Genomic DNA, 27,858 nt, shown 5'->3' on the forward strand with positions numbered 1-27,858 from the left:
GGTCCACAAGGTGGTGACTGATATCAGGTGGCACACACAGACAGGAAGTAATAGGGGGCACAGACAGGAAGTGATGTCAGATCCAAACAGGAAGTACCTGGCCAGAGGGGAGTCTGGAGGAAGTAGAGAGGAGACATTGCTGGAATTGGCAGCAGAGGAGGTAATTGCATGAAGGAAATGTCCTCTTGTCCTGCCACTGGGGGAAGGGAACAGAGGAACATAACATAACCTCCTCGGTGACCCTGTAGCGCCCTCACCAGGCAGAGCTAAGGAACTCACAATCTATCTGGAGAAGCAGCGCTGAACGGGCCCCCTGATCTGTATATACCAGAGGACCGGGCCCCCAGATCTGTATATACCGGAGGACCGGGCCCCCAGATCTGTATATACCAGAGGATCGGGCCCCCAGATCTGTATATACCGGAGGACCGGGCCCCCAGATCTGTATATACCGGAGGACCGGGCCCCCAGATCTGTATATACCAGAGGACCGGGCTCCCAGATCTGTATATACCGGATGACCGGGCCCCCAGATCTCTATATATCGGATGACCGGGCCCCCAGATCTCTATATACCGGATGACCGGGCCCCCAGATCTCTATATACCGGATGACCGGGCCCCCAGATCTCTATATACCGGAGGACCTCCACTGTGCCATCTATACTCTGCGTGTGTCACACGACACCAGGAGACATGGCTGCCTGCCACCATCTAACACCGCCGTCCCAACACCACAGCCAAGGAACTCGCAATCTATCTGGAGAAGCAGTGCTGACCGGGCCCCCTGATCTGTATATGCCGGAGGACCGGGCCCCCTGATCTGTATATGCCGGAGGACCGGGCCCCCAGGTCTGTATATGCCGGAGGACCGGGCCCCCAGGTCTGTATATGCCGGAGGACCGGGCCCCCAGGTCTGTGTATACCGGAGGACCGGGCCCCCAGGTCTGTGTATACCGGAGGACCGGGCCCCCAGGTCTGTGTATACCGGAGGACCGGGCCCCCAGGTCTGTGTATACCAGAGGACCGGGCCCCCAGGTCTGTGTATACCGGAGGACCGGGCCCCCAGATCTGTGTATACCGGAGGACCGGGCCCCCAGATCTGTGTATACCGGATGACCGTGCCCCCAGATCTGTATATACCAGATGACTGAGAACCCTGCCGTGTCTGTGCCAGAAAAACCTCCACTGTGCCATCTATAGTCTGCGTGTGTGACATGACACCAGGAGACATGGCTGCCTGCCACCATCTTACACCACCATCCCCACTCCTCACCCCCCATCCAACACCGCCGTCCCCGCTCCTCACACCCCATCTAACACCGCCGTCCCAGCTCCTCACCCCCCCCCCATCTAACACCGCCGTCCCAGCTTCTCACCCCCCCATCCAACACCGCCGTCCCCACTCCTCAACCCCCATCCAACACTGCCGTCCTCGCTCCTCACACCCCATCCAACACCGCCGTCCCCGCTCCTCACCTCCCATCCAACACCGCCGACCCCAATCCTCACCCCCCATCCAACACCGCCGACCCCGCTCCTCACCCCCCCCCCCATCCAACACCGCCGTCCCCGCTCCTCACCCCCCCATCCAACACCGCTATCCCCGCTCCTCACCCACCCCATCCAACACCGCCATCCTCACTCCGCATCCAACACCACAGACCCCGCTCCTCACCCCCCCATCCAACACCGCCATCCCCGCTCCTCACCCCCCCATCCAATACCGCCGTCCCTGGTCCTCATCCCCCATCCAACACCGCCATCCCCACTCCTCACCCCCCATCCAACACCGCCGTCCCCGCTCCTCACACCCCATCTAACACCGCCGTCCCAGCTCCTCACCCCCCCCCCATCTAACACCGCCGTCCCAGCTTCTCACCCCCCCATCCAACACCGCCGTCCCCACTCCTCAACCCCCATCCAACACTGCCGTCCTCGCTCCTCACACCCCATCCAACACCGCCGACCCCGCTCCTCACCCCCCATCCAACACCGCCGACCCCGCTCCTCACCCCCCATCCAACACCGCCGTCCCCGCTCCTCACCCCCCCATCCAACACCGCCGTCCCCGCTCCTCACCCCCCCATCCAACACCGCCGTCCCCGCTCCTCACCCCCCCATCCAACACCGCTGTCCCCGCTCCTCACCCTCCCATCCAACACCGCTATCCCCGCTCCTCACCCACCCCATCCAACACCGCCATCCTCGCTCCTCACTCCACATCCAACACCACAGGCCCCGCTCCTCACCCCCCCATCCAACACCGCCGTCCCCGCTCCTCACCCCCCCATCCAACACCGCTGTCCCCGCTCCTCACCCCCCCATCCAACACCGCCGTCCCCGCTCCTCACCCCCCCATCCAACACCGCTGTCCCCGCTCCTCACCCTCCCATCCAACACCGCTATCCCCGCTCCTCACCCACCCCATCCAACACCGCCATCCTCGCTCCTCACTCCACATCCAACACCACAGGCCCCGCTCCTCACCCCCCCATCCAACACCGCCATCCCCACTCCTCACCCCCCATCCAACACCGCCGTCCCCGCTCCTCACACCCCATCTAACACCGCCGTCCCAGCTCCTCACCCCCCCCCCATCTAACACCGCCATCCCAGCTCCTCACCCCCCCCCCCATCTAACACCGCCGTCCCAGCTTCTCACCCCCCCTTCCAACACCGCCGTCCCCACTCCTCAACCCCCATCCAACACTGCCGTCCTCGCTCCTCACCTCCCATCCAACACCGCCGACCCCGCTCCTCACCCGCCATCCAACACCGCCGACCCCGCTCCTCACCCCCCCATCCAACACTGCCGTCCCCGCTCCTCACCCCCCATCCAACACCGCCATCCCCGCTCCTCACCCACCCCATCCAACACCGCCATCCTCGCTCCTCACTCCGCATCCAACACCACAGACCCCGCTCCTCACCCCCCCATCCAACACCGCCATCCCCGCTCCTCACCCCCCCATCCAACACCCCGTCCCCGCTCCTCACTCTCCAATCCAACACCACCGTCCCCGCTCCTCACCCCCCATCCAACACCGCCATCCCCGCTCCTCACCCCCCATCCAACACCGCCATCCCCGCTCCTCACCCCCCCATCCAACACCGCTGTCCCCGCTCCTTACCCCCCATCTAACACACCATCATCAGGTAGATGGATCCAGTCATGGGAACCCACCAGAGAAATGTCTCCGTCCTCTGAATTCCCGGGATTCCACACAGGAAGGTCACACCATCCCTCACCATCATCAGGTACATGGAACATCCTATAATTTGATGTTCTTTCTGAGGTTTTAAGTCATTCTCTTTCAATATTTTGTGATGCAAGGGTGAAGATCTGATGAATGTGAAAGTTGAAAGTAAAGCAGAAGAAGAAGAAATGAACGTGAGGGGTGATCACCAGTCACCAGAGAAGATGATGGTAACAGAAATGAAGGTGGAATCTTCTCTGGATATCATTGAAGGTGACTGTAATGTCCTACAAAGCATCATACCTCACCATCATCAGGTAGATGGATCCAGTCTTGGGAACCCACCAGAGAGATGTCCCTGTCCTCTGTATTCCCAGGATTCCACACAGGAAGATCACACCATCCCTCACCATCATCAGAGAGGTGAGGAGGATTCTGGGATGGTGACTATCATTGTGTGTGTCAGGTTCCTATAAGGTGTCAGGGTGTCACTGTCTATTTCTCCATGGAGGAGTGGGAGTATTTAGAAGGACACAAGGACCTCTACAAGGACGTCATGATGGACAATCAGCCGCCCCTCACATCACCGGGTAAGAGGAGACTTTATTGGAAAGGAGAGAGCAGTACGGAGGGTCCACCTAGATCCCCCATCATCTGATAATCACATAGAAACAATGGATTCAGTCAGTGTGTGTGTTTCCTACAGATGGATCCAGTCATGGGAACCCACCAGAGAGATGTCCCCGTCCTCTGTATTCCCGGGATTCCACACAGGAAGGTCACACCATCCCTCACCATCATCAGGTAGATGGATCCAGTCATGGGAACCCACCAGAGAGATGTCCCCGTCCTCTGTATTCCCGGGATTCCACACAAGAAGGTCACAACATCCATCATCATCATCAGGTAGGTGGAGCTGAGCATGTAGGAAAGTGATCCCAGAACCCCAAGAGATATCATTTTTCTAATGTTAATGTTTTAAAAAAAATATATTATTTCCTGCCATTTTGTTGGTGCAGGATGAAGAATTGAACAACATAAAAACTGAGGAACTAAAGGAAGAAGAGATGTATTTGAGGGGCGATCAGAAGGTTGGGATGGTGAACAAAGTTAAAAAGGAAGAAACTTCTCAAGATATCAGCTCAGGTACATAATCATTGTTCGATGGAAAAAAAGACCTACACACCCCAAGACCATTTCCATCCTTTGAATTTTAAAAGCCATTTTCTTTTGTCTACCTTTTGTTTGAAATCTCCATTCCTCAATATAACGTCATGTTCCCAACAAATGAGGAGGAGATACTGGACACCATATGAAAGGTCCATCTCCATTCCTCAATATAACGTCATGTTCCCAACAAATGAGGAGGAGATACTGGACACCATATGAAAGGTCCATCTCCATTCCTCAATATAATGTCATGTTCCTAACAAATGAGGAGGAGATACTGGACACCATATGAAAGGTCCATCTCCATCATATATGACTTCTGGAAAATACTTCCAATTCTTATTTCCCTGACAGGCGGACTCTGCGCTCGGAATAGAACATCGGAGGAAGATGTAAATGCAGAAGATGACGGCATCTCATGTTCTCCAGAAGTAAATCCCATCACTCATAATATACATAGCAGACCTCACCATGGGAAGAGCTCATTGGATGCGTCTGATTCTGAGGAACCTCCTGATAGGTCACCTACTTGGACTTCAGACAGTCGTCTAATATCTGACGGGACGGATGGGGGTGGAAGTTCATCTGATCTCAAGGAACCTTCTTTAACCCATAAAGGAGTTTATACAGGAGAGAGTTCATTTCCATGTCTGGAGTGCGGGAAATGTTTTACTCAGAAGGCACATCTTCTAAACCACCAGAAGTGTCATATGAGTGTACGTCCATTTTCCTGTCCAGAGTGCGGAAAATGTTTCACCCAGAAGGCGAGTCTTATTTCGCACCAGAGATATCACACAAGGAAACGTCCTTTTAAATGTTCAGAGTGCGGGAAACGTTTTAATGGGAAAAGCGAACTTTCTAAACACCTGCGAATTCACACGGGCGAGCGACCTTTCTCTTGTTCAGAGTGCGGGAAATGTTTCACTCAGAAAGTAAGCCTTCTTATACACCAGAGAATTCACACGGATGAGCGTCCTTTTTCATGTTATCAGTGTGGGAAACGTTTTGGGTACAAAAGTTTACTGGTTAGACATCAGAGAGTTCATACAGGTGAGCGTCCCTATTCATGTCCAGAGTGCGGGAAATGTTTCATTGAGAAAAGAGAGCTTGTTATACACCAAAGAGTTCACACGGGTGAGCGTCCTTTTTCGTGTGCTGAGTGTGGGAAGTGTTTTTCTACGAAATGGATACTTCTTACACATCAGAAAGTTCATTCAGGCAAGCGTGCCTATTCATGTGTAGAGTGCGGGAAATGTTTCACTGAGGAAGGAAACCTTCTTATACACCAGAGAAGTCACACGGGTGAAGAACCCTATTCATGTTCAGAGTGTGGGAAATGTTTCACTAGGAAACAGCACCTACTTACACATCAGAAAGTTCACACGGGTGAGCGCCCTTTCACATGTTCTGAGTGCGGGAAATGTTTTTCTAGGAAATGTATACTTCTCAGACATCAGAGAGTTCACAAAGGTGAGCGTCCCTATTCGTGTTCAGAGTGCGGGAAATGTTTCTCCGAAAAAGGTGGCCTTCTTAAACACCAGAGAACTCACACAGGTGAGCGCCCTTTTTCATGTGCAGTTTGCGGGAAGTGCTTCACTCAGAAAGCACACCTACTTTCACATCAGAGAATTCACACAGGTGAGCGCCCTTTTTCATGTTCTGAGTGCAGGAAATCTTTTTCTCAGAAACGGATACTTCAGACACATCAGAAAATTCACAGGTGAGCATCCCTGTTCAAGTCCAGAGTGCGGGAAATGTTTCACTGAGAAAGGAGACCTTATTGTGCACCAGAGAGTTCACAAAAGTTAGCGTCCTTTTTCATGTTCAGAGTGCGGGTAATGGTTTCTTACCTTGAGATATTTCTCAGACATCAGAGTTCACACAGGCTAGCATCCATAATCATGTGCAGAGTGCGAGAAATGTTTCACTCGGAAAGCACACCTACTTTCACATCAGAGAGTTCACACAGGCTAGCATCCCTATTCAGGTTCAGAGTGTGGGAAATGTTTCGCTGGGACATGGGCATTTGTTTGAGTGCTGCGTGTTGCAGTTCCTTTTATGATTGGTGGAAGCAGCCGGCTCCTCATTGGTCGCCCGATCTGTGATTATTGATACATTTGACGTATTTTATTTTCTGTGATAAAAGATTTGATGGAAATGTGAAGTTTTGTTGTATTCCTGTCCTGTCCTGTGTTGTGCCAATCCGTCCTTCTCATCTCAATAAACAGGAACGCTCCGTACAACGTGTCCTCGTCCCTTATCAATGGCCAGAATTCCCAGGGGATCGGAGATCGTTCATGGAGACAGTCACAAGGGACCAGCATAGATCTATACTCAGACAAAAAAAAAGTAAAAGAAAAACAAATTGCACACAAAACCCACAAAAAAAACAAAACAAAGAAAATAAAAAACACACAAAAAAAAACAAAAAAAAACGCACACAAAAAAACCCCCAAAACAAAGAAATCACACACGTGAAAAAACAAAAAGAAATCACACGCAAAAACAAAACAAAACTCCAAAACAAACAGAAATCACACACCCCCCCACCGGCACAAGTCTTCCCCCTCACTCCCCCCCCGGCACAAGTCTTCCCCCCCATCTCCCCCCCCCGGCACAAGTCTTCCCCCCCATCTCCCTCCCCGGCACAAGTCTTCCCCCCCCCGGCACAAGTCTTCCCCCCCATCTCCCCCCCCGGCACAAGTCTTCCCCCCATCTCCCCCTCCCGGCACAAGTCTTCCCCCCATCTCCTCCTCCCGGCACAAGTCTCCCCCCCCCCCCCCCCCGGCACAAGTCTTCTCCCCCATCTCCTCCTCCCGGCACAAGTCTCCCCCCCCCCACCAGCACAAGTCTTCCCCCCATCTCCCCCTCCTGGCACAAGTCTTCCCCCCCCCATCTCCTCCTCCCGGCACAAGTCTCCCCCCCCCCCCATCTCCTCCTCCTGGCACAAGTCTTTCCCCCCCCCCCCATCTCCTCCTTCCGGCACAAGTCTTCCCCCCCCCCAGCTCCCCCTCCCGGCACAAGTCTCCCCCCCCCCATCTCCCCCCCAGCACAAGTCTTTCCCCCCCCCGGCACAAGTCTTCGCCCCCCCCCCATCTCCCCCTCCCGGCACAAGTCTTCCCCCCCACCCCCCCATCTCCCCCTCCCGCCAAAAGTTTTCCCCCCCCATCTCCCTTTCCCGGCACAAATCTCCCCCTCCCGACACAAGTCTTCCCCCCCATCTCCCCCTCCCGGCACAAGTCTTCCCCCCCATCTCCTCCTCCCGGCACAAGTCTTCCCCCCCCCCATCTCCCCCTCCCGGCACAAGTCTTCCCCCCCCCATCTCCCCCTCCCGGCACAAGTCTTCCCCCCCCATCTCCTCCTCCCGGCACAAGTCTCCCCCCCCATCTCCTCCTCCCGGCACAAGTCTTCCCCCCCATCTCCTCCTCCCGGCACAAGTCTTCCCCCCCATCTCCTCCTCCCGGCACAAGTCTTCCCCCCCATCTCCTCCTTCCGGCACAAGTCTTCCCCCCCCCCCCAGCACAAGTCTTCCCCCCCCCCAGCACAAGTCTTCCCCAACTCCCCCTCCCAAGTCTTCCCCCCCCCCATCTCCCCCTCCCGACACAAGTATCCCCCCCATCTCCCCCTCCCGGCACAAGTCTTCCCCCCCCAGCACAAGTCTTCCCCCCCATCTCCCCCTCCCGGCACAAGTCTTCCCCCCATCTCCCCCTCCCGGCACAAGTCTTCCCCCCCATCTCTCCCTCCCGACGCAAGTCTTCCCCCCATCTCCCCCCCCGGCACAAGTCTTCCCCCCCATCTCCCCCTCCCGGCACAAGTCTTCCCCCCCATCTCCCCCTCCCGGCACAAGTCTTCCCCCCCATCTCTCCCTCCCGATGCAAGTCTTCCCCCCATCTCCCCCCCCCGGCACAAGTCTCCCCCCCCCATCTCCTCCTCCCGGCACAAGTCTCCCCCCCCCATCCCCCATCTCCTCCTTCCGGCACAAGTCTTCCCCCCCCCCCCCGCACAAGTCTTCCCCCCCATCTCCCCCTCCCAGCACAAGACTTCCCCCCCATCTCCCCCCCCGGCACAAGTCTTCCCCCCATCTCCCCCCCCCCCGGCACAAGTCTTCCCCCCCATCTCCTCCTCCCGGCACAAGTCTTCCCCCCCCCCAGCACAAGTCTTCCCCCCATCTCCCCCTCCCGGCACAAGTCTTCCCCCCCATCTCCCCCTCCCGGCACAAGTCTTCCCCCCCATCTCCCCCTCCCGGCGCAAGTCTTCCCCCCCATCTCCCCCTCCCGGCGCAAGTCTTCCCCCCCATCTCTCCCTCCCGACGCAAGTCTTCCCCCCATCTCCCCCCCCCCCGACACAAGTCTTCCCCCCCATCTCCTCCTCCCGGCACAAGTCTCCCCCCCCCCCCCCCCCCATCTCCTCCTTCCGGCACAAGTCTTACCCCCCCCCCGCACAAGTCTTCCCCCCCATCTCCCCCTCCCAGCACAAGACTTCCCCCCCCCCCCCGTCTCCCCCCCCCGGCACAAGTCTTCCCCCCATCTCCCCCCCCCGGCACAAGTCTTCCCCCCCCAGCACAAGTCTTCTCCCCCATCTCCCCCTCCCGGCACAAGTCTTCCCCCCCATCTCCCCCTCCCGGCACAAGTCTCCCCCCCCCATCTCCCCCTCCCGGCACAAGTCTTCCCCCCCCCCATCTCCCCCTCCCGGCACAAGTCTTCCCCCCCATCTCCTCCTTCCGGCACAAGTCTCCCCCTCCCGGCACAAGTCTCCCCCCCATCTCCCCCTCCCGGCACAAGTCTCCCCCCCCATCTCCCCCTCCCGGCACAAGTCTCCCCCCCCATCTCCCCCTCCCGGCACAAGTCTCCCCCCCCCATCTCCCCCTCCCGGCGCAAGTCTTCCCCCCCATCTCTCCCTCCCGGCGCAAGTCTTCCCCCCCCAGCACAAGTCTTCCCACCATCTCCTCCTCCCGGCACAAGTCTTCCCACCCTGGCACAAGTCTTCCCCATCTCCACCCCCCCAGCAAAAGTCTTCCCAGCCATCTCCCCCCCCCCGCACAAATCTTCCCCCCCATCTCCACCTCCTGGCACAAGTCTTCTCCCCCTCCCGGCACAAGTCTCCCCCCCAGGCACAAGTCTTCCCCCCATCTCCCCCCCAGGCACAAGTCTTCCCCCCATCTTCCCCCCCGGCACAAATCCTCCCCCCCATCTCCCCCTCACGGCACAAGTCTTCCCCCCCATCTCCCCCTCCCGGCACAAGTCTTCCCCCCCATCTCCCCCTCCCGGCACAAGTCTTCCCCCCATCTACCCCTCCCGGCACAGGTCTTCCCCCCCATCTCCCCCTCCTGGCACAAGTCTTCCCCCCCATCTCCCCCTCCTGGCACAAGTCTTCCCCCCCATCTCCCACCCGACACAAGTCTTCCCCGCCATCTCCCCCTCCCGGCACAAGTCTTCCCCCCCATCTCCCACCCAGCACAAGTCTTCCCCCCCATCTCCCCCTCCCGGCACAAGTCTTCCCCCCCCGGCACAAGTCTTCCCCCCCCATCTCCCCCTCCCGACACAAGTCTTCCCCCCCATCTCCCCCCCCCGACACAAGTCTTCCCCCCCATCTCCCCCCCGGCACAAGTCTTCCCCCTCCCGGCACAAGTCTTCCCCCCCCCCCCCATCTCCTCCTCCCGGCACAAGTCTTCCCCCTCCCGACACAAGTCTTCCCCCCCATCTCCTCCTCCCGGCACAAGTCTTCCCCCCCATCTCCCCCTCCCGCCACAAGTCTCCCCCCTGGCACAAGTCTTCCCCCCCATCTCCTCCTCCCGGCACAAGTCTTCCCCCCCATCTCCCCCTCCCGGCACAAGTCTCCCCCCCCCGACACAAGTCTTCCCCCTATCTCCCCCACACAGCACAAGTCTTCCCCCTATCTCCCCCACACAGCACAAGTCTTCCCACCCATCTCCTCCTCCCGGCACAAGTCTTCCCCCCCATCTCCACCCCCCCCCCAGCAAAAGTCTTCCCACCCATCTCCCTCCCCCCCGCACAATTCTTCCCCCCCATCTCCACCTCCTGGCACAAGTCTTCTCCCCCTCCCGGCACAAGTCTTCCCCCCCATCTCCCCCCCGGCACAAGTCTTCCCCCCCATCTCCACCTCCTGGCACAAGTCTTCTCCCCCTCCCGGCACAAGTCTTCCCACCCATCTCCCTCCCCCCCGCACAAATCTTCCCCCCCATCTCCACCTCCTGGCACAAGTCTTCTCCCCCTCCCGGCACAAGTCTTCCCCCCCATCTCCCCCCCGGCACAAGTCTTCCCCCCCCCGGCACAAGTATTCCCCCCCATCTTCCCCCCTCCCGGCACAAGTCTTCCCCCCCATCTCCCCCCCCCCAGCACAAGTCTTCCCCCCCCATCTCCCCCCCAGCACAAGTCTTCCCCCCCCAGCACAAGTCTCCCCCCCCCCCGACAAAAGTCTTCCCCCCCATCTCCCACCCGGCACAAGTCTTCCCCGCCATCTCCCCCTCCCGGCACAAGTCTTCCCCCCCATCTCCCACCCAGCACAAGTCTTCCCCCCCATCTCCCCCTCCCGGCACAAGTCTTCCCCCCCCGGCACAAGTCTTCCCACCCATCTCCCTCCCCCCCGCACAAATCTTCCCCCCCATCTCCACCTCCTGGCACAAGTCTTCTCCCCCTCCCGGCACAAGTCTTCCCCCCCATCTCCCCCCCGGCACAAGTCTTCCCCCCCCCCGGCACAAGTATTCCCCCCCATCTTCCCCCCTCCCGGCACAAGTCTTCCCCCCCATCTCCCCCCCCCAGCACAAGTCTTCCCCCCCCATCTCCCCCCCAGCACAAGTCTTCCCCCCCCAGCACAAGTCTCCCCCCCCCCCCCGACAAAAGTCTTCCCCCCATCTCCTCCCGGCACAAGTCTTCCCCCCATATCCCCCTCCCGGCACAATTCTATCCCCCCCCATCTCCTCCTCCCGTCACAAGTCTTCCCCCCCCCCCCCCATCTCCTCCTTCCAGCACAAGTCTTCCCCCCCATCTCCCCCTCCAGGCACAAGTCTTCCCCCCCATCTCCCCCTCCTGGCACAAGTCTTCCCCCCCATCTCCCCCTCCTGGCACAAGTCTTCCCCCCCATCTCCCCCTCCTGGCACAAGTCTTCCCCCCCATCTCCCCCCCTGGCACAAGTCTTCCCCCCCAATCTCTCCCTCCCGGCACAAGTCTTCCCCGCCATCTCCACCCCCTGGCACAAGTCTTCCCCCCCATCTCCCCCTCCCGGCACAAGTCTCCCCCCCATCTCCCCCTCCCGGCACAAGTCTCCCCCCCATCTCCTCCTCCCGACACAAGTCTCCCCCCCATCTCCTCCTCCCGGCACAAGTCTCCCCCCCATCTCCTCCTCCCGGCACAAGTCTTCCCCCCCCGGCACGTCTTCCCCCCATCTCCCCCTCAAGGCACAAGTCTTCCCCCCCATCTCCCCCCCGGCACAAGTCTTCCCCCTCCCGGCACAAGTCTTCCCCCCCCCCATCTCCTCCTCCCGGCACAAGTCTTCCCCCCCATCTCCTTCTCCCGGCACAAGTCTTCCCCCCATCCCCCCCCCCAGCACAAGTCTTCCCCCCTCCCAGCACAAGTCTTCCCCCCCATCTCCCCCTCCCGGCACAAGTCTTCCCCCCCATCTCCCCCTCCCGGCACAAGTCTTCCCCCCCATCTCCCCCTCCCGGCACAAGTCTTCCCCCCCTCCCGGCACAAGTCTTCCCCCCCATCTCCTCCTCCCGGCACAAGTCTTCCCCCCCATCTCCCCCTCCAGGCACAATTCTATCCCCCCCCATCTCCTCCTCCCGTTACAAGTCTTCCCCCCCCCCCCCATCTCCTCCTTCCGGCACAAGTCTTCCCCCCCATCTCCCCCTCCAGGCACAAGTCTTCCCCCCCATCTCCCCCTCCTGGCACAAGTCTTCCCCCCCATCTCCCCCTCCTGGCACAAGTCTTCCCCCCCATCTCCCCCTCCTGGCACAAGTCTTCCCCCCCATCTCCCCCCCTGGCACAAGTCTTCCCCCCCAATCTCTCCCTCCCGGCACAAGTCTTCCCCGCCATCTCCACCCCCCGGCACAAGTCTTCCCCCCCATCTCCCCCTCCCGGCACAAGTCTCCCCCCCATCTCCTCCTCCCGGCACAAGTCTCCCCCCCATCTCCTCCTCCCGGCACAAGTCTTCACCCCCATCTCCTCCTCTCGGCACAAGTCTTCCCCCCCACCGGCACGTCTTCCCCCCATCTCCTCCTCCCAGCACACGTCTTCCCCCTAATCTCCCCCTCCCGGCACAAGTCTTCCCCCCCATCTCCCCCTCACGGCACAAGTCTTCTCCCCCTCCCGGCACAAGTCTTCCCCCCATCTCCCACCCGGCACAAGTCTTCCCCCCCCCATCTCTCCCTCCCGGCACAAGTCTTCCCCCCCATCTCTCCCTCCCGGCACAAGTCTTCCCCCCATCTCCCCCTCCCGGCACAGGTCTCCCCCCCATCTACCTCTCCCGGCACAGGTCTCCCCCCCATCTCCCCCTCCCGGCACAAGTCTTCCCCCCCCATCTCCCCCTCCCGGCACAAGTCTCCCCCCCATATCCCCCTCCCGGCACAAGTCTCCACCCCCCCATCTCCCCCTCCCGGCACAGGTCTTCCCCCCCATCTCCCCCTCCCGGCACAAGTCTTCCCCCCATCTCCCCCCCCCCCGGCACAAGTCTTCCCCCCCCATCTCCTCCTCCCGGCACAAGTCTTCCCCCCCATCTCCTCCTCCCGGCACAAGTTTCCCCCCCTCCTATCTCCTCCTCCCGGTACAAGTCTCCCCCCCCCGGTACAAGTCTTCCCCCTATCTCCCCCTCCCCGGCACAAGTCTTCCCCCCATCTCCCCCTCCCCGCACAAGTCTCCCCCCCTGGCACAAGTCTTCTCCCCCATCTCCCACCCAGCACAAGTCTCCCCCCCCATCTCCCCCCCCCCAGCACGTCTTCCCCCCCATCTCCCCCTCCCGACACAAGTCTCCCCCCCAGCACAAGTCTTCCCCTCCATCTCCCCCTCCTGACACAAGTCTTCCCCCCACGGCACAAGTCTTCCCCCCCATCTCCCCCTCCTGACACAAGTCTTCCCCCGCACAAGTCTACCCCCTATCTCCCCCTCCCGGCACAAGTCTTCCCCCCATCTCCCCCCAGCACAAGTCTTCCCCCCATCTCCCCCACGGCACAAGTCTCCCCCCCCATCTCCTCCTCCTGGCACAAGTCTTCCCCCCCATCTCCCCCTCCCGGCACAAGCTTCCCCCCCTCCCATCTTCCCCCCCCGGCACAAGTCTTCCCCCCCCATCTCCCCCTCCCGGCACAAGTCTTCCCCCCCATCTCCCCCTCCCGGCACAAGTCTTCCCCCCCATCTCCCCCTCCCGGCACAAGTCTTCCCCCCCATCTCCCCCTCCCGGCACAAGTCTCCCCTCCCATCTCCCCCTCCCCGCACAAGTCTCCCCCCCTGGCACAAGTCTTCCCCCCCCATCTCCTCCTCCCGGCACAAGTCTTCCCCCCCATCTCCTCCTCCCGGCACAAGTTTCCCCCCCTCCTATCTCCTCCTCCCGGTACAAGTCTCCCCCCCCCGGTACAAGTCTTCCCCCTATCTCCCCCTCCCCGGCACAAGTCTTCCCCCCATCTCCCCCTCCCCGCACAAGTCTCCCCCCCTGGCACAAGTCTTCTCCCCCATCTCCCACCCAGCACAAGTCTCCCCCCCCATCTCCCCCCCCCCAGCACGTCTTCCCCCCCATCTCCCCCTCCCGACACAAGTCTCCCCCCCAGCACAAGTCTTCCCCTCCATCTCCCCCTCCTGACACAAGTCTTCCCCCCACGGCACAAGTCTTCCCCCCCATCTCCCCCTCCTGACACAAGTCTTCCCCCGCACAAGTCTACCCCCTATCTCCCCCTCCCGGCACAAGTCTTCCCCCCATCTCCCCCCAGCACAAGTCTTCCCCCCATCTCCCCCACGGCACAAGTCTCCCCCCCCATCTCCTCCTCCTGGCACAAGTCTTCCCCCCCATCTCCCCCTCCCGGCACAAGCTTCCCCCCCTCCCATCTTCCCCCCCCGGCACAAGTCTTCCCCCCCCATCTCCCCCTCCCGGCACAAGTCTTCCCCCCCATCTCCCCCTCCCGGCACAAGTCTTCCCCCCCATCTCCCCCTCCCGGCACAAGTCTTCCCCCCCATCTCCCCCTCCCGGCACAAGTCTCCCCTCCCATCTCCCCCTCCCCGCACAAGTCTCCCCCCCTGGCACAAGTCTTCTCCCCCATCTCCCACCCAGCACAAGTCTTCCTCCCCCTCCTGGCACAAGTCTCCCCCCCCCATCTCCCCCTCCTGGCACAAGTCTTCTCCCCCTCCTGGCACAAGTCTTCCCCCCCCCCATCTCCCCCCCCGGCACGCACAAGTCTTCTCCCCCCATCTCCCCCTCCCAGCACAAGTCTTCCCCCCCATCCCCCCCCAGCACGTCTTCCCCCCCATCTCCCCCTCCCGACACAAGTCTCCCCCCCAGCACAAGTCTTCCCCCCATCTCCCCCTCCTGACACAAGTCTTCCCCCCCAGCACAAGTCTTCCCACCTATCTCCCCCCCCCTGCACAAGTCTTCCCCCCATCTCTCCCCCCCCCTGCACAAGTCTTCCCCCCATCTCTCCCCCCCCCGCACAAGTCTTCCCCCCATCTCTCCCCCTCCCGGCACAAGTCTCCCCCCCCCCCATCTCCCCCTCCCGGCACAAGTCTCCACCCCCCCATCTCCCCCTCCCGGCACAAGTCTCCCCCCCATCTCCCCCTCACGGCACAAGTCTTCCCCCCATCTCCCCCTCACGGCACAAGTCTTCCCCCCATCTCCCCCTCACGGCACAAGTCTCCCCCCCCCCATCTCTCCCTCCCGGCACAAGTCTTCCCCCCCATCTCCCCCTCCCGGCACAAGTCTTCCCCCCCCATCTCCCCCTCCCGGCACAAGTCTTCCCCCCCATCTCCCCATCCCGGCACAAGTCTTCCCCCCATCTCCCCATCACGGCACAAGTCTTCACCCCCATCTCCCCCTCCCGGCACAGGTCTTCCCCCCCATCTCCCCCTCCCGGCACAAGTCTTCCCCCCATCTCCCCCCCCCGGCACAAGTCTTCCCCCTCCCGGCACAAGACTTCCCCCCCCATCTCCTCCTCCCGGCACAAGTCTTCCCCCCCATCTCCTCCTCCCGGCACAAGTCTTCCCCCCCATCTCCCCCTCCCGGCACAAGTTTCCCCCCCTCCCATCTCCTCCTCCCGGTACAAGTCTCCCCCCCCCCCGGCACAAGTCTTCCCCCTATCTCCCCCTCACGGCACAAGTCTTCCCCCCCATCTCCCCCTCCCCGCACAAGTCTTCCCCCTATCTCCCCCTCCCGGCACAAGTCTTCCCCCCCATCTCCCCCCCCCACGGCACAAGTCTTCCCCCCATCTCCCCCCAGCACAAGTCTTCCCCCCATCTTCCCCACGGCACAAGTCTCCCCCCCCCCATCTCCTCCTCCAGGCACAAGTCTTCCCCCCCATCTCCCCCTCCCGGCACAAGCTTCCCCCCCCTCCCATCTTCCCCCCCCGGCACAAGTCTTCCCCCCCATCTCCCCCTCCCGGCACAAGTCTTCCCCCCCATCTCCCCGTCCCGGCACAAGTCTTCCCCCCCATCTCCCCCTCCCCGCACAAGTCTCCCCTCCCATCTCCCCCTCCCCGCACAAGTCTCCCCCCCTGGCACAAGTCTTCTCCCCCATCTCCCACCCAGCACAAGTCTTCCTCCCCCTCCTGGCACAAGTCTCCCCCCCCCCCATCTCCCCCTCCTGGCACAAGTCTTCTCCCCCTCCTGGCACAAGTCTTCCCCCCCCCCATCTCCCCCCCGGCACGCACAAGTCTTCTCCCCCCATCTCCCCCTCCCAGCACAAGTCTTCCCCCCCATCTCCCCCCCCAGCACGTCTTCCCCCCCCCAGCACGTCTTCCCCCCCATCTCCCCCTCCCGACACAAGTCTTCCCCCCCAGCACAAGTCTTCCCCCCCATCTCCCCCTCCCGACACAAGTCTTCCCCCCCAGCACAAGTCTTCCCCCCCATCTCCCCCTCCTGACACAAGTCTTCCCCCCCAGCACAAGTCTTCCCACCTATCTCCCCCCCCCTGCACAAGTCTTCCCCCCATCTCTCCCCCCCCGCACAAGTCTTCCCCCCATCTCTCCCCCCCCCGCACAAGTCTTCCCCCCCATCTCCCCCTCCCGGCACAAGTCTCCCCCCCCATCTCCCCCTCACGGCACAAGTCTTCCCCCCGTCTCCCCCTCACGGCACAAGTCTTCCCCCCGTCTCCCCCTCACGGCACAAGTCTTCCCCCCCCCATCTCTCCCTCCCGGCACAAATCTTCCCCCCCATCTCCCCATCCCGGCACAAGTCTTCCCCCCATCTCCCCCTCCCGCCACAGGTCTTCCCCCCCATCTCCCCCTCCCGCCACAGGTCTTCCCCCCCATCTCCCCCTCCCGGCACAAGTCTTCCCCCCATCTCCCCCCCCCGGCACAAGTCTTCCCCCCCATCTCCTCCTCCCGGCACAAGTCTTCCCCCCCATCTCCCCCTCCCGGCACAAGTTTCCCCCCCTCCCATCTCCTCCTCCCGGTACAAGTCTCCCCCCCCCCCCGGCACAAGTCTTCCCCCTATCTCCCCCTCACGGCACAAGTCTTCCCCCCCATCTCCCCCTCCCCGTACAAGTCTTCCCCCTATCTCCCCCTCCCGGCACAAGTCTTCCCCCCCATCTCCCCCCCCCACGGCACAAGTCTTCCCCCCATCTCCCCCTCCCCGGCACAAGTCTTCTCCCCCTCCCCGCACAAGTCTCCCCCCCTGGCACAAGTCTTCTCCCCCATCTCCCACCCAGCACAAGTCTCCCCCTCCCCATCTCCCCCCCCCCAGCACGTCTTCCCCCCCATCTCCCCCTCCCGACACAAGTCTCCCCCCCAGCACAAGTCTTCCCCTCCATCTCCCCCTCCTGACACAAGTCTTCCCCCCACAGCACAAGTCTTCCCCCCCATCTCCCCCTCCTGACACAAGTCTTCCCCCGCACAAGTCTTCCCCCTATCTCCCCCTCCCGGCACAAGTCTTCCCCCCATCTCCCCCCAGCACAAGTCTTCCCCCCATCTCCCCCACGGCACAAGTCTCCCCCCCATCTCCTCCTCCCGGCACAAGTCTTCCCCCCCATCTCCCCCTCCCGGCACAAGCTTCCCCCCCTCCCATCTTCCCCCCCGGCAGAAGTCTTCCCCCCCATCTCCCCCTCCCGGCACAAGTCTTCCCCCCCATCTCCCCCTCCCGGCACAAGTCTTCCCCCCCATCTCCCCCTCCCCGCACAAGTCTTCCCCCCCATCTCCCCCTCCCCGCACAAGTCTCCCCTCCCATCTCCCCCTCCCCGCACAAGTCTCCCCCCCTGGCACAAGTCTTCTCCCCCATCTCCCACCCAGCACAAGTCTTCCTCCCCCTCTCCCCCTCCTGGCACAAGTCTCCCCCCCCCATCTCCCCCTCCTGGCACAAGTCTTCTCCCCCTCCTGGCACAAGTCTTCCCCCCCCCCATCTCCCCCCGGCACGCACAAGTCTTCTCCCCCCATCTCCCCCTCCCAGCACAAGTCTTCCCCCCCATCTCCCCCCCCCAGCACGTCTTCCCCCCCATCTCCCCCTCCCGACACAAGTCTCCCCCCCAGCACAAGTCTTCCCCCCCATCTTCCCCTCCTGACACAAGTCTTCCCCCCCAGCACAAGTCTTCCCACCTATCTCCCCCCCCCCCTGCACAAGTCTTCCCCCCATCTCTCCCCCCCCCGCACAAGTCTTCCCCCCATCTCTCCCCCCCCGCACAAGTCTTCCCCCCCATCTCCCCCCCCAGCACAAGTCTCCCCCCCAGCAAAAGTCTCCCCCCCCCCAGCACAAGTCTTTCCTCCCATCCCCCACACGTTTCCCCCCCATCTCTCCCCCCCCCCCCCAGTCTTCCCCCCCATCTCCCCCTCCCGGCACAAGTCTTCCCCCCCCATCTCCCCCTCCCCGCACAAGTCTCCCCCCCCACCTCCCCCTCCTCGCACAAGTCTCCCCTCCTGGTACAAGTCTCCCCCCCCCATCTCCCCCCCAGCACAAGTCTTTCCTCCCATCCCCCGCACATGTTTTTCCCCCCATCTCCCCCCCCCCCACCCCCCGCACAAGTTTTTCCCCCCATCTCCCCCCCCCACCCCCCGCACAAGTTTTTCCCCCCATCTCCCCCCCCCCCCCCGCACAAGTCTTCCCCCCATCTCTCCCCCCCCCCCCCCCTCCGCACAAGTCTTCCCCCCTGGCACAAGTCTTCCCCCCATCTCCCCCCCCCGGAACAAGTTTTCCCCCCCATCTCCCCCCCCCGGAACAAGTTTTCCCCCCCATCTCCCCCCCCCGGGACACGTTTTCCCCCGATCTCCCCCCGCACAAGTCTTTCCACCCATCTCCCCTCCCCGGCACAAGTCTTTCCCCCCATCGGGCACAAGTCTTCCCCCCATCTCCCCCCCGGCACAAGTCTTCTCCCCCTCCAGGACAATGTATAACAAGGTGGGCCGGAGAGCCACCGATAGAGGGGGAGGTTGTGCCGTGTGGGAGGAGGGGTGGTGGCCATTTTGTTGTAGCTCAAAAGGAATCTCGGAAGGAGGACGTCTCCTCTCAGAATGTTCTGGAGAGTGTGAGCCCAGCGAGGGGGAGGTAACAATGTTTGATTATTAGGAGGGTCTGCACCCCTCCCCCACATCTTCACCTGTACATGCTTCTCCCTAATCCAGCCTGCACCGCTCTCCTCTCTGCCCTGTGTGTGCCCCACTGTCTGCATGATGACTCCCCAGATCTCACACCTCCACCATAATGCCCCCTCCCCCCATCATTGTGAATGCAAGGGGTCAGGAGTGTATCATATAGAGCCCAGTGTACAGAGTGCAGGGGTCAGGAGTATGTCATATACAGCCCAGGGTACAGAGTGCAGTGGTCAGGAGTATATCATATCCAGCTTAGGGTACAGAGTGCAGGGGTCAGGAATATATCAATCTGTTAATAAAACACAGACCTGACCGGAGAGGTGAGGAGGATTCTGGGAGGTCACATGACATCACTCTCATCTCTATTAATAAAACACAGACCTGACCGGAGAGGTGAGGATTCTGGGAGGTCACATGACATCACTCTGATCTCTATTAATAAAACATAGACCTGACCAGAGAGGTGAGGAGGATTCTGGGAAGTCTGTAGTGATAATTGCTTTCCCCTGTCTACACAGGATTATAAAGTAGTGAAGAAGACATCTGGTGAACCAATAACACCCAACAGTGGTCTTCATGGAACATCACCCATCACAGGGCCTCCACCTCACTGCCTGACAGCAGAGGGAACCAGTGCCAAGAAGATTCTAGAAGTCACCCAGAAGATCCTTGAGCTGCTGACAGGAGAGGTGAGCGGTGCCGAGAATTCTGGGACATTCTCCAGTAACAGACAAGGGATGTGTCTGGATGGTGACTGTATCATTGTGTGTGTCAGGTTCCTATAAGGTGTCAGGATGTCACTGTCTATTTCTCCATGGAGGAGTGGGAGTATTTAGAAGGACACAAGGACCTCTACAAGGACGTCATGATGGACAATCAGCTGCCCCTCACATCACCGGGTAAGAGGAGACTTTATTGTAAAGGAGAGAGCAGTACGGAGGGTCCACCTAGATCCCCCATCAGCTGATAAACACATAGAAACAATGGATTCAGTCAGTGTGTGTGTTTCCTACAGATGGATCCAGTCATGGGAACCCACCAGAGAGATGTCCCCGTCCTCTGTATTCCCGGGATTCCACACAGGAAGGTCACACCATCCCTCACCATCATCAGGTAGATGGATCCAGTCATGGGAACCCACCAGAGAGATGTCCCCATCCTCTGTATTCCCGGGATTCCATACAGGAAGGTCACACCATCCCTCACCATCATCAGGTAGGTGGGACGGAGTATGTAGGAAAGTGATCACAGAACCCTAGGAGACCACGTTTATCTATGCCTTCTCAGGTCTGCAAGAAAAGCTTAAAGCAGACCTATAGGCAAAACCTTTTTCACTTTGGCAAGAGTAATGGAGGGTCATCCATGTTCCCGTTGGGGAGATTTCCCTTCACTTCCTGTCCCCTAGCCAAAACAGGAAGCGATAGGAAATCCCTCCAAATTAGGGAATCCCCAGGCCAGAACGAATGTCCCCATTGGAAGATTTCCTCTCTATTATTTTTCTGGTTACAACCCAAAATGTGGGATTTACTTTCACTTTCAATAATAATAGTAAACAGGACACAGAGGGGGAATCTCCTTAAAGCAGAGTTCCACCCAAAAGCCTCCTCCCCCATCCACTGCTATATTTGGCACCTTTTGGGGGGAGCGGATACCTGTTTTTGATAGGCAAACGACCCACTTCCAGCTCAGTCTGCCCTATAGCAGATCTTGCATCACCGGGTATGAGGTGCGCACGTGCGCCCTACCTGCTCCGCCATTCGCGTCCGCCACTGTCAATCACCGGGTTCTGGACGGGGAATGCTCGCCGGCGCCCAGTGATTGCCAAGCATCTCCAATAGGGAGGAAGACTGTTTGTAGACCAAATTGTCCTCCCTGTCAGCACTTGCACACTGCACAACACAGCCATCCAAAGCAGTGTGATTACAGTGAAGCACACAGACCCCGCCCACTAGTAACAGATCCCACCCCCTAGTAAGAGCCCCAGCCCTCTAGTAACCTACCGGGCACTGTGCCCGCCTTCATGCCCATCGGCACTGTCCCCCTTCCCGCCCAGGCCAATTTTCAGCTTTCAGCGCTGTTGCACTTCGAAAATCGAAAACGTTCGCTCGGTAATCCGATGGTGCCGTCAATGATATAGAAAATTGGCCGACAGTCATAAAGTTCACCCCATAGAACAGGTGAAATTTCTGTTCCTTCCAGGTCACGGCTCATGCGCATATTCTTTTCGGAAAAACGATTGTACGATTTGACCATCGAGTCGGTTGTTTTTCATGAATTTTGCAACATGCCTGATCACCGAAAAGGGGAGGAACCACGAAAATCGGACGGTGCCATTGACTCACTCACAGAGCGAAAATTATTCTTAGGTCCGATTTTTGGATGAAAAATTGGTTGAATTTCGACTCATGTATGGCCGGCCTTAGAGTGCCATCTGGTGGACAGCTACAGTCACCGCCTAAACAAACAATAGGTTATTCAATAGAAATGCCTTCCAATCAGGAGGTGAACATTCTGAGCCATGCCTTCTAGGCAAGTCCCTAGACAAAGGAATGAAAGGTGAAGTTCAGAGAGGAAGGAGATCAGCCGGTCACACTCCTGCAATTGATCACTTTCTCCATTGCTCTCTCCAGCTAACAGACCAACATTCTCACACAATCGAAGGGCTCTCTTGAGCCATAGAAACACACGCGCTCTTGATTTAAGGCTCGATCGATCTCCTTGGAAGCTCCCTGAACATTCTCTACAGATCATCACACAGGCAGCCTTGCGAGTCCCGGGTGCGGTTCTATAATCCACCACAACCAGTTTTACTGGTAAGGTGGAATTTAATAACTACTTTGTGAAATGTTGCAGTCTCTGTGTGTGCGGGAGTGCTCTGTGTGTGCGCGTGTGGGAGCGCTCTCTCTCTCTGTGTGCGCGTGTGGGGGCGCTCTCTCTCTGGGTGTGCGTGTGGGGGCGCTCTCTCTCTCTCTGGGTGTGCGTGTGGGGGCGCTCTCTCTCTCTGGGTGCGCGTGTGGGGGCGCTCTCTCTCTCTGTGTGTGTGCGTGTGGGGGCGCTCTCTGTGTGTGTGCGTGTGGGGGCGCTCTCTGTGTGTGTGTGCGTGTGGGGGCGCTCTCTGTGTGTGCGTGTGGGGGCGCTCGCTCTCTCTGTGTGTGCGTGTGGGGGCGCTCTCTCTCTCTGTGGGGGGGCGCTCTGTGTGTGTGTGGGCGCGCTCTCTCTCTCTCTGTGTGCGCGTGTGGGAGCGCTCTCTCTCTGTGCGCGTGTGGGAGCGCTCTCTCTCTCTGTGCGGGAGCGGTCTGTGTGTGCGGGAGCGGTCTGTGTGTGCGGGAGCGGTCTCTCTCTGCGTGCGGGAGCGGTCTGTGTGTGCGCGGTCTCTCTCTGTGTGCCGGAGCGGTCTGTGTGTGCGTGCGGGAGCGGTCTCCCTCTCTGTGTGTGCGTGCGGGAGCGGTCTCTCTCTCTGTGTGTGCGTGCGGGAGCGGTCTCTCTCTCTGTGTGTGCGTGCGGGAGCGGTCTCTCTCTCTGTGTGTGCGTGCGGGAGCGGTCTCTCTCTCTGTGGGTGCGTGCGGGAGCGGTCTCTCTCTCTGTGTGTGCGTGAGCGGTCTCTCTGTGTGTGCGGGAGCGGTCTGTGCGTGCGGGAGCGGTCTCTCTCTCTCTGTGTGTGCGGTCTCTCTGTGTGTGCGGTCTCTCTGTGTGTGCGGGAGCGGTCTGTGCGTGCGTGTGGGAGCGGTCTCTCTCTCTGTGTGCGGTCTCTCTCTGTGTGCGGGAGCGGTCTGTGCGTGCGTGCGGGAGCGGTCTCTCTCTCTCTGTGCGCGGGAGCGGTCTGTGTGTGTGTGCGGGAGCGGTCTCTCTCTCTCTCTGTGTGCGGGAGCGGTCTCTCTCTCTCTCTGTGTGCGGGAGCGGTCTCTCTCTCTCTCTCTGAGGGACAGCTCTAAATTTCCACGAGCTTCGCACTGTAAAGAGCGATCTGCATTGATTGCTCTTCATCGAGAATTTGACAGACGGCGAGGAAGAGACACGTCTCGCTTTGACCCATTGAATGCGGTTGCGGGGCTTCTTCAGAGTGGCCCCTTTTCACTGCCGAAGGCGACAGCGGGGTATAATTCCTGCCGCAAAGCAAAGTGCCGCGATGTGTACACCTCCAGTGGCTGTCTCTGTGCTGAAAGAATATAGTGGTTGGGGGTTGGTAAAAGTGTGGCTCAACCGCAGGGTTTTATCACCCCCCCCCCCTCTCTAAACACTAGTGTAAATTTATATTAATGCCTCTCCTCTTCCCCCCCCCCCCCACACACATTTTAAATCTAATAATTTTCTCCCATTTTGTTGGTTTAGGATGAAGAAATGATCAATGTAAAAACTGAGGTTATAAAGGAAGAAGAGACGTGTGTGAGGAGTGATCAGCACCTGAAGGAGGAGGAGGTTGGGATGGTGGAGGCAATCAAACAGGAAGAAACTTCTCCAGATATCAGCCCAGGTAACTCCGATGCAGAACAGTTACTACAGGCAATCTGGCCGACACACCCCAAACCACTTTCCATGTTCTCAATCTTATCAGCCATTTTCATGGAGATACTGGACACCATATGAAAGGTCCATCTCCATCCCTCAATATAACGTCATGTTCCCAACAAATGAGGAGGAGATACTGGACACCATATGAAAGGTCCATCTCCATTCCTCAATATAACATCATGTTCCCAACAAATGAGGAGGAGATACTGGACAGCATATGAAAGGTCCATCTCCATTCCTCAATATAACGCCATGTTCCCAACAAGTGAGGAGATACTGGACACCATATGAAAGGTCCATCTCCATTCCACAATATAACGTCATGTTCCCAACAAATGAGGAGGAGATACTGGACACCATATGGAAGGTCCATCTCCATTCCTCAATATAATGTCATGTTCCCAACAAATGAGGAGGAGATACTGGACACCATATGAAAGGTCCATCTCCATTCCTCAATATAACGTCATGTTCCCAACAAATGGAGAGAAGATACTGGACACCATATGAAAGGTCCATCTCCATCATATATGACTCCTGGAAAATACTTCCAATTCTTATTTCCCTGACAGGGGGACTCTGCGCTCAGAATAGAAGAACATCGGAGGAAGATGTAAATGCAGAAGATGACGGCATCTCATGTTTTCCAGAAGTAAATCCCATCACTCATAATATACATAGCAGACCTCACCATGGGAAGAGCTCATTGGATGCATCTGATTCTGAGGAACCTCCTGATAGGTCACCTACTTGGACTTCAGACGGCCGTCTAATATCTGACGGGGCGGATGGGGATGGAAGTTCAACTAATCTCAAGGAACCTTCTTTAACGCATAAAGTAGTTTATACAGGAGAGAGTTCATTTCCATGTTTGGAGTGCGGGAAATGTTTTACTCAGAAGGCACATCTTCTAAACCACCAGAGATGCCATACGGATCAACGTCCCTTTTCCTGTCCAGTGTGCGGGAAACGTTTCACCCGGAAAGCAAACCTTATTTCACACCAGAAAAATCACCCAACTGAAGATCCTTTTTCATGTTCAGAGTGCGGGAAATGTTTTCAAGTGAAAAGTCAACTTCTTAGACACCTGCGAATGCACACGGGGGAGCGGCCTTTCCCATGTTCAGAGTGCGGGAAATGCTTCAGCCGAAAAGAGAACCTTCTTATACACCAGAGAAATCACACTGGCGAGCGTCCTTATTCATGTCCTGAGTGCGGGAAATGTTTCTCATACAAAAATGCATTTGAGAGTCATCAGAAAGTTCACACAGGCGAGCGTCCCTATTCGTGTTCAGAGTGCGGGAAATGTTTTACTCAGAAAGGAGGTCTTCTTAGACACCAGAGAGTACACACGGGAGAGCGTCCCTATGCGTGTTCAGAATGTGAGAAATGTTTTATTGATAAAGGAGGCCTCCTTCAGCACCAAAAATGTCACACAGGTGAGCGTCCCTCTTCATGTTCTGAGTGTGGGAAATGTTTTCCAAGCAAGAATTTACTTCTTAGCCACCAGAAAGTTCATAAAGGTGAGCATCCCTATTCATGTTCAGAGTGCGGGAAATGTTTTCCCAGCAAATTTTCACTTCTTAGACACCAGAAAGTCCATACAGGTGAGTGTCCCTATTCATGTTCAGAGTGCGGGAAATGTTTTAATCAGAAAGAAAGCCTTCTTAGCCATCAGAAAATACACACGGGTGAGCTTCCCTATTCATGTTCTGAGTGCGGGAAGTGTTTTAGTGGTAAAGGAGGCCTCCTTAAGCACCAGAGAATTCACACAGGTGAGCGTCCTCATAAATGTTCTGAGTGCGGGAAATGTTTTTCTGAAAAAAAATTGCTTCTTGGGCATCAGAGAGTTCATACAGGTGAGCGTCCCTATTCGTGTTCAGAGTGTGGTAAAAGTTTCACTGAGAAAGGAGGCCTTCTTATACACCAGAGAATTCACACAGGTGAGCGTCCCTATTCGTGTTCAGAGTGTGGGAAATGTTTTAGCCGAAAAGGAAACCTACTTCAGCACCAGATAATTCACACTGGTGAGCATCCTTTTTCATGTTCGATGTGTGGGAAATGTTTTAGTGGAAAAGGAGATCTTCTTCAGCACCAGGTAGTTCACACTGCTGAGCATCCTTTTTCATGTTCAGAGTGCGGGAAATGTTTTGCATTCAAATGTTTCCTTGTGAGACATCAGAGAGTTCATACAGGTGAGCGTCCCTATTCATGTCCAGAGTGCGGGAAATGTTATCCTGACAAAGGAAGCCTTCTTAGACACCAGAAACTTCATACAGGCAAGCATCCCTATTTATGCTCAGAGTGCGGAAAATGTTTCACTGAGAAAGAACTCCTACTTGCACACCAGAGAATTCACACGGGTGAATGCCCTTTTTCCTGTTCCGAGTGTGGGAAATGTTTTCCAGATAAAGATTTACTTCTTAGACACCAGAAATTTCACACAGGCGAGTGTCCCTATTCATGTGCAGAGTGCGGGAAATGCTTTAAACAGAAAGGAGGCCTTCTTCATCATCAGAGAATCCACACAGGTGAGCGTCCCTATTCCTGTTCAGAGTGCGGGAAATGTTTTAGCCAAAAAGTACACCTTGTCCACCACCAGAGAATTCACACGGGCGAGCGCCCTTTCTCATGTTCTGAGTGCAGGAAATGTTTTTCGTACAAAGGTTCACTTGTCAGTCATCAGAGAGCTCATACAGGAGAGCGTCCCTATTCATGTTCAGAGTGCGGGAAATGTTTCACTGAAAAAGGAAACCTTCTTCAGCACCAGAGCATTCACACTGGTTAGCGGGTGTCAGGCGGCCACAAAGCACAGAAGCATATGTACAACCCCATCCGACTGCCGTGGCAGCCTAAGAGAGGCGGTAGGGGGTTGGTAAAACCATGACTCTGCTGCCTACTTTTACCACCCCTCTCTTTTTCCTTTCTTTGTAAGGGGCAATACATGGGGCAACAAATGGGTAATTGTGACAAAACATGGGGCAACAAGTGGGCAATCATGACAACACATGGGGCAACAAGTGGGTTATCATCACAATACACGGGGCAACAAGTGGGCAATTGTGACAATACACTGGGCAATTGTGACAATACACGGGGCGACAAGTGGGCAATTGTGACAATACACGGGGCGACAAGTGGCCAATTGTGACAATACACGGGGCGACAAGTGGCCAATTGTGACAATACACGGGGCGACAAGTGGCCAATTGTGACAATACACGGGGAAAAAAGTGGGTCATCATGACAATACATGGGGCAACAAGAGGGCAATCATGACAATACATGGGGCAACAAGCGAGCATTCATAGCAAGATATGGGGCAACAAGCGGGCAATCATGACAATACATGGGGCAACAAGAGGGCCATCATGACAATACATGGGGCAACAAGAGGGCCATCATGACAATACATGGCGCAACAACCGGGCATTCATAGCAAGATATGGGGCAACAAGAGGGCCATCATGACAATACATGGGGCAACAAGCGGGCAATCATGACAATACATGGGCCAAGAAGCGGGCATTCATAGCAAGATATGGGGCAACAAGCGGGCAATCATGACAATACATGAGGCAACAAGAGGGCCATCATGACAATACATGGGGCAACAAGAGGGCCATCATGACAATACATGGGGCAACAAGAGGGCCATCATGACAATACATGGGGCAACAAGAGGGCCATCATGACAATACATGGGGCAACAAGCGGGCAATCATGTCAATACATGGGGCAACAAGCGGGCAATCATGTCAATACATGGGGCAACAAGCGGGCAATCATGTCAATACATGGGGCAACAAGCGGGCAATCATGACAATACATGGACTTCTGTACTACTACACGGGGGAACTAGCGAGAAATGGCTGCAGTACAGGGGGGAGGAGTTGAAGGGACAATCTCTGTGGCCCGGCCTCCTAATTCTTTTGTTCTTCTGTAATATGTATATAGATCTAGCCTATTGGGTGGAAAAAAGATCACCACAGAATGCATTAACCCAGAGCAGCCAATCAGGATTCATCTTTCACCGGTGAACCTTTTCCTATTGGATGCCGGATATCGCAGCTTCTTTTTTGTTTATTGAAGTAGCCGGCTTTTTATTGGTCTGGCCAATGTGTGATTGTTGATAAATCTGACATGTTTGTGAAAACTCAAAACTTTTATATTGGGATACTGTTTATTCCTGTCCTGTGCTTTGTGATCATCACTAATTCCCATCCGGTAAAATAAACAGGAACGCTCTACACAA

At 57.9% G+C, this 27,858-nt stretch overlaps 2 protein-coding genes and 1 long non-coding RNA gene across 5 annotated transcripts; 2 read left to right on the plus strand and 1 right to left on the minus strand.

Annotated features, from left to right (window-relative positions):
* Positions 1-95: 95 nt before the first annotated feature.
* LOC149453181 (uncharacterized) lies at positions 96-6,612 on the plus strand. Of its 3 annotated transcripts, none has more exons than XM_089688380.1 (5): positions 96-160; positions 3,337-3,622; positions 3,906-4,105; positions 4,219-4,345; positions 4,724-6,612. In XM_089688380.1, exons 2-5 carry the CDS (start codon positions 3,349-3,351, stop codon positions 6,091-6,093), a joined length of 1,971 nt encoding a protein of 656 aa, XP_089544506.1. In that variant the 5' UTR covers positions 96-160; positions 3,337-3,348; the 3' UTR covers positions 6,094-6,612. The 3 variants fall into 3 exon arrangements, with proteins under 3 accessions (XP_089544506.1, XP_089544507.1, XP_089544508.1); XM_089688381.1 differs by having other exon boundaries at positions 121-851; XM_089688382.1 differs by lacking the exons at positions 96-160; positions 3,906-4,105; positions 4,219-4,345 and having other exon boundaries at positions 3,483-3,789; positions 4,988-6,612.
* On the minus strand, positions 4,253-19,161 carry LOC149453182 (uncharacterized). The gene is made up of 2 exons (XR_016314719.1): positions 19,100-19,161; positions 4,253-6,697 (listed from the first exon to the last, which is right to left on the minus strand). It is a non-coding gene; the product is annotated as an uncharacterized LOC149453182 (long non-coding RNA).
* On the plus strand, positions 18,902-27,858 carry LOC149453183 (uncharacterized). Its single transcript, XM_089688208.1, has 6 exons — positions 18,902-19,047; positions 19,613-19,783; positions 19,870-19,993; positions 20,110-20,309; positions 23,424-23,565; positions 24,176-27,858. Exons 3-6 carry the CDS (start codon positions 19,909-19,911, stop codon positions 26,389-26,391), a joined length of 2,643 nt encoding a protein of 880 aa, XP_089544334.1. The 5' UTR covers positions 18,902-19,047; positions 19,613-19,783; positions 19,870-19,908; the 3' UTR covers positions 26,392-27,858.

Source organism: Staurois parvus, unplaced genomic scaffold (genome assembly GCF_062004578.1).
Source record: "Staurois parvus isolate SC_StPar_1 unplaced genomic scaffold, SC_StPar_1.0 ptg000449l, whole genome shotgun sequence".
In the NCBI taxonomy this organism is placed as follows: domain Eukaryota; kingdom Metazoa; phylum Chordata; class Amphibia; order Anura; family Ranidae; genus Staurois; species Staurois parvus.

Excerpts from the sequence above, each read along its gene's own strand:
- LOC149453181 (XM_089688380.1), top strand. The coding sequence starts at position 3,349 with ATGAATGTGAAAGTTGAAAGTAAAGCAGAAGAAGAAGAAATGAACGTG. Across the intron at positions 3,623-3,905 it reads CCCTCACCATCATCAGAGAG|ATGGATCCAGTCATGGGAAC; the intron begins GTGAGGAGGATT and ends TGTTTCCTACAG. Across the intron at positions 4,346-4,723 it reads TTCTCAAGATATCAGCTCAG|GCGGACTCTGCGCTCGGAAT; the intron begins GTACATAATCAT and ends TTTCCCTGACAG.
- LOC149453183 (XM_089688208.1), top strand. The coding sequence starts at position 19,909 with ATGGAGGAGTGGGAGTATTTAGAAGGACACAAGGACCTCTACAAGGAC. Across the intron at positions 19,994-20,109 it reads GCTGCCCCTCACATCACCGG|ATGGATCCAGTCATGGGAAC; the intron begins GTAAGAGGAGAC and ends TGTTTCCTACAG. Across the intron at positions 20,310-23,423 it reads CCATCCCTCACCATCATCAG|GATGAAGAAATGATCAATGT; the intron begins GTAGGTGGGACG and ends TTGTTGGTTTAG.